Genomic DNA, 8,531 nt, shown 5'->3' with positions numbered 1-8,531 from the left:
TGAAAGAAAGAGACTGCTCCCTGCAACTTTTAGCCATGAGAGTAACAGTACACATTTAGATAGAAAAGGCTATCAGATTCCAAAAAATTCAAAGATGGTATTGAGTTTCAGAGAACAGCAGGATATAACCCAGTCCTTGGTGGTCAGCTGAACCATATTATGATTGTTTTTAACATGGAAGAAAGAAGACTCTGCTCCCTATTTAAAAACCTGCTGTTGAGCTGTGTACTCTCTGCCCCAGCCGATAGTCACAGCCTTGTCCTAGTGTGAGCAGAGTGAGGAACTGATCATCTCACTAGTGTGCAAGCTCTCAGACTTGCTCGTTACTAGACTAGGTGCAGTCTGGGTGCAGTGATGGTTTCTCTCTGTGCCCAGAGGGCTGCTCCCTCCTTCACTGCGAGGACAGATGTCAGTGTGTGTTCTCCCAGCCAGTAGGACAGATGCAGTCAGTGAACAAAACAAACAGACACACACACACACCTTCCTCCCTCAGCAACCCCAATGCCTGACAGCAGAGATGAATCATGCTACTCAAAGTAGAAAGTTGCCATCAGTAAGTGAAACTGACAAAAAGATATCTTAAAAGACAATTGCTTCAAATTTAATATCTGTAAAGAAATATGCAGCTGATTATGGAGTTGATGAAGAAGTAAACTGCGTGATACAAAGGGGAACATAATAAACATATTAGTAATAATAAAAGGGGAACATAATGAATTTCATTATATAAATTTTTTCTTTTTCTACAAGTTAATATATAAAGGACAATAGCATGGAATTAAAGGTGTTGTGTTTTTATTCAAGAATGATTTTTTTTTTTTTTTTGAAAAAGAGTCTCCCTCTGTTGCCCAGGCTAGAGTGCAGTGGCATGATCTGGGCTCACTGCACCACCACCTCCTGGGTTCAAGCGATCCTCATGCCTCAGCCTCTTGATTAGCTAGGATTACAGGTGCCAAGTCACCACACCCAGCCAAGAATATTTTCAAAAGCATGTCTCTCAGGCTATAAAAATTGAAGTTGAAATTGAGTAATAAAGTGTATAGCCTGAAGCAATTAAGTCTATTAAAATAATAAGTATTCATTTTATTTCTAAGCAAAAGAGATAAATGAAAGGCTAATAAAACATTTCATTTGGGATAACTTTCTTTTAAGATGGCTTTCATTCTGATTCTGCCATTATTTTCAGATCAGTTAATACGTAGAAGACGACTACAATTTGTGTTGAGATTTAGAGTATAAACCAAGTCTCATTTCATTAACTAATATAGACCAACAGATTGGTTAAGAAAGGAATCATTAATTTTACAAAGAGAGTTGTCCTCAACTGTGATAAGTTTTCCAGTACTTAATTCGTTTTGCAATTAGTTTTTTAAATGGCAAATAAAATTGTATGTATGTTGTGTAAAACCTGTTTAGAAATAAGTAGACTGTGGAATGATTACATTGCGCTCAGGAACATATGCATACTTATTTTTTGTGGTGAGAACACTTCTTGATTTTGAAGAATATAATACATTAACTGCAGTCACCATGTTGTGCAATGTATCTCTTAAACTTATTCCTCCTGTCTAACTACAATTTTGAATGCTTTCACTGTCTCCCCAAGCCCCTGCCTCCCAGCCCCTGGTAACCTCCATTCTACTCTCTGCTTCTGTGAGTTCAATTGTTTTACATTCCACATAAGTCAGATCACGTGGTAGTTGTCTTTTTGTGCCTGGCTCATTTCACTTAACACAATGTGCTCCGTTAACCTCCTGTGAATCCCAGTTTCTAACCTGCAATTGCTCTAAGTGTTTTCATTCCCTTTTCATGGTTTCTACTAAGAATTCCAGCGCTCAGCTGCAAGGTTTTCACTGCTTTGGAAGTTATTCATTGTTTTTCTTTACATCCTATCCACAGACACACAAATAAATTGTCCAGTGCAAGTGCAGCGGCTATATGCCCTTCCTGTGAAGGCAGGCCGGTTTGACATCTATTAAGCAAACGCATCTCAGCTTTCTTAACAGCCTTTATAGTGTCTGATATCAAACTCAGTAATTTAAAAAATATGCCTCTGTCTTTGTAAGACTACCTGGGTTGGAGAAGATTTATGTAATATTCAACTCAGCAGATAATGTATATAAAAATTATTTCATAAGATTTAATGATCTTGAATTGATTTAACTGTTTATATGTCATACTTTGAAAAAGCAGGGCAATTATAGAATTTAATAATGACATCTTCATAAAAAGCAATAATTCATATTCTACTTTAAAAATATTTTCTGTTATGTAGAGGAGTAAGTGGCATCCTAGTGGCACCAGAAGGATGTACTGGTGAGCTTGTGTAGCGGTCCCTAAGTTAACGCATGTTGCTTTATTTGACTGATACTGATTTTGCCATCTTAGCTTCCAGCAGTTAGGTCGGCAGAAAACCCAAAGTTAGTAACTTTGAACAGTTCCATCAATGTTAGTAACTCAAGGGCCGAAGTGATGGATTAAACGGCCAGTCGAGTCAATCTCTGGTTCGCCCTCATGATGACAGAATGCTTTTAGGTAGTGAGGCAGTGCTTAGTCTCAAGGTAGCCTCCCTTCCCCTCATGCATTACCTGGTGTTTGTGTGCAGGAGTGTGGATCCTCTATACATGCCTGGGGTTTTGGGTGTGGAAAGGGGCCTCCAGTGTGCTGGGGTATACCCTGGGGCCTCTGCAAGTGCCCGACCCATACATGCTCCCTGGGGCCTGGTAACTGGGTGCCCTGGTGGCTTACAGTGTGGAAGTTGGAGGCTTCAACATAATCTGTGGCCTGAGCTTCGCCTCAGGGAATATTCCTGGGTGGTGTCAGCTATATCCCCTCCTTTACTCCATGTCATAGGGGAGCAGCAACTCTCTGAGATGGTGGCATGGGTGGTAAAAGAATTTACCAAGACAGTTGTAGGTAAAGAAAGGCAGATTTATTGGACACTACAGAGCTTATGTGTTTGTGGTGATGTGGGTGTGAACATACAATTATGTACAGTGCACAATGCTTGATGAAAATAATAAATGATGTTAATGTTTTATATGTTTAATATCGTATACTTTTTAATTGTTATTTTAGAGTATATGTTTACTAGCCTTTTTTTAAGTTAACTGTGAAGCAGCCTTGGGCAGGTCCTTCAGGAGGTTTCCAGAAGAAGGCATTATTATCAAGGAGATGACAGCTCCATGCCTGTTACTGCCCCTGAAGACCTTCCAGTGGGACAAGATGTGGAGGTAGAAGACAGTGATATTGATGCTCCTGACCTGCTTAGGCTTAGGCAAATGTGTGTGTTTGTGTCTTGGTTTTTAAAAAAAAGGTTTTAAAAGTAAAATAAATATATAATAGAAAAAAACTCATAGAATAAGATTAAAAAGAAAGAAAATATTTTTGTATAGCTATATAATTTGTGTGGTTTTTTGTTTATTTGTTTGAGACAGGGTCTCACTCTGTCACTCAGACTAGAGGGCAGCGGCGCAATCACGGCTCACTGTAGCCTCGACCTCCTGGGCTTCAGAGATCCTCCCACCTCAGGAGGACATCAGTCCTCCAGACAGACATCAGGCCCCGGTGGACACCAGGCCCCAAGTGGGACACAAGCCCAAGGCGGACATCAGGCCCTAGGTGGACATCAGGCCTGAGGAGGACATCCGGCCGCTGGTGAACATTAGGTGCAGGTGTCCAAACAGGCCCTGAGTGGACATAATGGTGTCTAGGTAAGGAGTTGACCTTGGAGGAGGGTGAGCAGTCAGTAGCCCAGTGGAGCCCTGAGTAGGTCTTACGGAAGGAAGGGGCCGTGGGGACGGAAATTTAAAGAAGTGACCTCACTTACTTGACAGACCCGAACAGAACTTAGAACTCTGGTAACCAGGCGCCCATATCCTAGAGTCAGCCCCATGGCCAGCTTACTTGGTGAGAGACGCTCAAGAGAGAGAGATGTTCTGGTGTTGCTTCCCCACTTCCCAAGGCTGCTCCTTCAGGAATGACAGAAGAGCCTTTTCCGACAATGCTGACGAAGGCTTATCCCTCACCCCAGATGCCTGTGGCCCTTTGTAAAAATGTGCACCCAGGTACCACAGGGCAGCCCAGAGCAGGCCCTGGCAATCCAGGCCTCACCAGAGATCCCATCGGGCCTGCATCTGCACTTTGTCCTTGTCCGGGAGGAGAGTCGGGAGCCTATACAGTTACAGGCACATGGTGAGGTGGCCTGCAGCCTGGAAGGCTTTGTGGGGGTGGTGCTTTTCAGCTGGAATTCCTTTAAATTCAGTGAGGTTGTTTCCGTGTTTGGAAATTCCAGAGGAAAGTGACTGACGTTGGTGATCTTTCTCCTTTTTCAGCTCCTGCCGCAGGTGCAGAGAGAGAGAGAACTTCCAGCGCCCCTCTGTGGAGCCAGAACCCACAGCATGGGAGGGGGCCCCTCCAGAGGCCGTGCTGCAGCTAGACACAGCAGCTCCAGAGCCCTCCGGGCCCTGCACCAGTACAGCCAAGGACCAGCCCAGTGAGGAGCTGCCCGACCTCATGCCACCTGCCGTAGTCACTGGCCTCAGCCCTGGAGCTGAGAACATGGCTGGAGATAGAGGTGTTGAGGGCTGGAATTCCTTTAAATTCAGTGAGGTGGTTTCCATGTTTGCAAATTCCAATGGAAAGTGACTGACATGGGTGACCGTTTCCCCTTTTTCAGCTCCTGCGCCATGTGCAGAGAGAGAGGAACTTCCAGCGCCCGCTGTGGAGCCGGAGCCCACAGCACGGGGAGGGCCCCCTCTAGAGACCGCGCTGCAGCTAGAGGCAGCCCCAGAGCCCTCCAGGGCGTGCACCGGTACAGCCAAGGACCAGCCCAGTGAGGAGCTGCCCGACCTCAGGCCACCTGCCGTAGCCACTGACCTCAGCCCTGGAGCTGACAGCGTGGCTGGAGATAGACAGAGAGCGGGTGGCCAGCACCACCCTAGACAGCAGCTCCCACACTGCCCCTAGTCCTGGGCATGGTGGGAGCCATGGAGTCAGAGACCAGGGTATGCAGCCTCGGCTCATCTACCTCACTGGAAAGAGGCTTACTTTATTCACCAGAGCCACATCCCAGGTGCAGCAGGACCTTTGCATTCTGCCAGTGCTGGGAGTGTCTATCTGCGCACAGGAGGTGCTTGAGAGCAGGAAAAGAAGCCTGTGAGGAAGGGTTCCAGCAGCTCCTCCTGCTCCCAGAGGCGGCCTCCTGCTCCAGGCATGGAGGTCTCTCTGCAACTGGGCTTCTGGGCTGTTTGCTCCTGATGTGCTCCCCAGGATGGGCTTAATGGGTGGGCAGGGGGTGCGAGGACCAGGGGGCGGCTTCAAAGGGTACAGCAACCAAAGCTTCCAAACTCAGCACTTGTGCTTCGGTCTCTCCATGCTGCCACCTGCCCTAGGATTTATTCATAGTGTTAAATTACCAGTTTATGCAAATGATGTTTCATTAAAGCTCAACTTTTTGAAAGTTCACATCTTTTTAAACTCTCTAATGTTAGATGCTGTTTTTGAGGTGATCCTAAATATCTCTGATAGTTGTGTCTTCTTGTTGTGGTTTGTGTGATTGAGTTACCACCAGCCTGTATTTTTAGATTAGTAACAAGTAGATATTTTCAATTTCTTCCAAAGTTTAAAAAAATAAATATTTTGTATTCAGAGAATTCTTGATAACAGAAGGTAAACATTTTTCACTTAAAAGAAATGTGATTACTTTGAAAAGAAATTTGGTTATTGTAAGTCAATTTTTGTTTAAAAAATAATTTAAGGAAAATAATGCTCAAAGAGCATGGTCATGGCATTTATTCCAGAGAAAGGAAGTTTATCCTGATCTGCCTGTAACAACAAAAGTATATGGATTAAGATAATTCTATAGGGACATAGATTAAAAGATAGCATATAATTTTATTTTAAAAATGAAGATAATTTTTTGATACATGTATTAAATGTAAGAGAACAAACAGCATAAAAAATGAACTTTGGGAGGATATAAACAAGTACTGAGAACAGTGTGAGGAATAAAATTCTCATCCTGGCTTGGTGTGGGCAGAACCTCAGTCTGAGAACAAGCCCACTATGGTGGTGTTAGGGCCCCTCTGTATGAAAACTGTTCTCATTACTGAGAATTGAAGTCTCAGGAAAAAAAAACCAGTATTAACCTCAACATGAAATGATTGGTTCATCATTTGATATACCCTGTGCCTTTATAACATGTTCAATTGTGTTGTCATTCTATAAGGTTTATCATTTGTTACATTTAAAACCAGAATAATTTCAAATTTGAAGTGAAATAAGTCCCTTAGGGAAACAAATTTCAAAATACCATCTCCTATCTATCCATATCTATATCATCTATGTCTGCGTTAGGCCATTTTTTATATTGCAAAAAGCAAAAACATCCTTCCAGGCCTTCTAAACTTTATAGGATAACACAAACATTGATGCAATGGTGATAGACAAAGATGGATGTTAGTATTATTTGGAAAGTTTCATTCATAGTGTTATGAGCAAACCATCAAGGGGTTGGTGGTCTTAGGCATTATTTCCCACTAGGATCTATACCTTTGCATGTGAAAAGTAGGTACTAGAGGAAGAGTGAAGAGAGAGCACTGTCATTGTTCCCAGAGAATTGGACTAGAGAAATATGAAACCGCGTAGAGAATGATTGTGCACGCAGCGCTTTTCCCTGGGGAAGCTGTCTCATCATTTCGGTTGTATTTTTACTACAATGATAAATTATTGGTTTTGAGTTTAGATGTGTTCATTAAACATAGGTTATTGTTATGGTCCCGTAATGTTAGGATGATACATAGAACCTGTGGGAAATTGTCGGTCACTCACATAACCAAGGTGAAAGAGAAGACAACCGTGGGGTATCTTGCATCGTGATGTGATATTGAATTGACCGATTAAGACAGCCAATGCGAGCTACCCACATGCAGCAATTTAAATTTCCAAAACAGATAATTTCAATGTGCTAACATCAGTTCATATGAAACACTCACATATATTTGACGTGAACATTTTAAGTTTGAGTATTTGGTGTGTATGGGCGTTTTGTTTTTGTTTTATGAGACGTTGTCTTGCTCAGTTGCCCAGGCTGGAGTGCAGTGGTGCGATCTCAGCTCGCTGCAACCTCCACCTCCCTGGTTCAAGCAGTACTCCTGCCTCAGCCTCCAGAGTAGCTGGGATTACAGGCACCTGCCACCACGCCTGGCTAATTTTTGTATTTTTAGTGAAGACGGGGTTTCTCCATGTTGGCCAGGCTGCTGTCCAACTCCTGACCTCAGGTAATCCTCCCGCCTCAGCCTCCCAAAGTTCTAGGAGCGTTATCAGTTTAAGCCCACTGCCTGCCTTGGTGCGCAGAGCGCTGCCTCTGAACTAGGGTTGCACATTCCTAGGGAACGCGGCACGCCCTCTTTGCAGGGGAGCTGCCAGCTCTCCGGGTGCAGGAAAGAAGTCTGCTTATCTCTAGTGTGATCTTAAAAATTAGGGATGGCCTGCGTACGGCTCAGGCCTGTAATCCCCAGCACTTTGGGAGGCCGCGGCCGGCGGATCACGAGGTCAGGATTTAGTGACCAGTCTGGCCAACATGGTGAAACCCCGTCTCTACTAAAAATACAAAAATTAACCGGGCGCCCTGGTGCGCGCCTGTAGTCCCACCTACTCGGGAGGCTGAGGCACAAGAATCGCTTAAACCCCAGAGACGGAGGCTGCAGTGAATCGAGATCATGCCACTGCACTCCAGCCTGGGCAACAAAGCGAGACCTTGCCTTAAGAAAAAAAAAAAAATTACGGATACCTGTTTTACTTGTTTTCCAGACTTGTCTCTGGCTTGATCAGGGCATATAACTATGTATTTTTTGTATCTGTGTAACAAAAATATGTTGGTTTTTAAAAATAAAAACATAAAAGGAGCCCCCGGCCCGCAGCTGCTTGGAGCCGGAGGCTGCGCTTGAACAGGCCAGGGAGCTACCAGGCAGCACAGAACCTGAGTCCAGAGAAACGACCTGGAAACGGAGCTTCTCGCAGAATGTGGTGGGGACAGCGGCTGCCGAACAGGGGCGCTGGAAATCACTGGCCCCTGAGCCCCAGCGACGCGCCGGGAGACGCAGGAGTAAGCCCTGGTGGCCAGAAGAGCTCAGGCAGCACAGCCCCCACATGCAGGCGCGCTGCGCTCCCCCGCGCTGTGACGTCATTGATGACCAGCGCAGACACCGCCTCAATGCTGGCACCTCCCTCTCAGCGCTAGAGCCCTGGCCACTGCCGAGGAAGTGGCCCTGCCAGGCGAGTGGCCCTGCCAGGCGCTTGTGCTTCTGCTCGCGGCGTCGCTCGCCAGGAAAATTGTATGTGGCATGTCCCCTAAAAGCACTCGCATTTCAGGGTAAAATGTTTGAATTATGTTGTGAAAGAAATCAGGCACATTCCTCAGTCCTGGGCTCAGCAAATACATTCAGCTTGACACCATATATCTCTCAATTTCCTGAGCCTAGTACAAACACGGCCCAGTGCAAATACAGACACCATATATCTCTCAATTT

General features: G+C 45.0%; 1 protein-coding gene across 1 annotated transcript in view; it reads left to right on the top strand.

The window, feature by feature from the left end:
* Positions 1-3,933: 3,933 nt before the first annotated feature.
* The window catches only part of CDRT15L2 (CMT1A duplicated region transcript 15-like 2), a 10,712-nt gene continuing 6,114 nt past the window's right edge, over positions 3,934-8,531 (top strand). Inside the window, 7 exon segments of the mRNA XM_011962539.1 lie at positions 3,934-3,979; positions 3,982-4,194; positions 4,679-4,913; positions 4,915-5,112; positions 5,167-5,325; positions 6,792-6,863; positions 7,923-8,336. Coding sequence (XP_011817929.1) covers positions 3,934-3,979; positions 3,982-4,194; positions 4,679-4,913; positions 4,915-5,112; positions 5,167-5,325; positions 6,792-6,863; positions 7,923-8,336 — 1,337 coding nt within the window.

Source organism: Colobus angolensis, unplaced genomic scaffold, assembly GCF_000951035.1.
Source record: "Colobus angolensis palliatus isolate OR3802 unplaced genomic scaffold, Cang.pa_1.0 Scaffold595, whole genome shotgun sequence".
NCBI classification, from domain to species: Eukaryota; Metazoa; Chordata; class Mammalia; order Primates; family Cercopithecidae; genus Colobus; species Colobus angolensis.
Note: the sequence above shows the minus strand (reverse complement) of the source record. Positions and strands in the feature narration are given on the sequence as shown.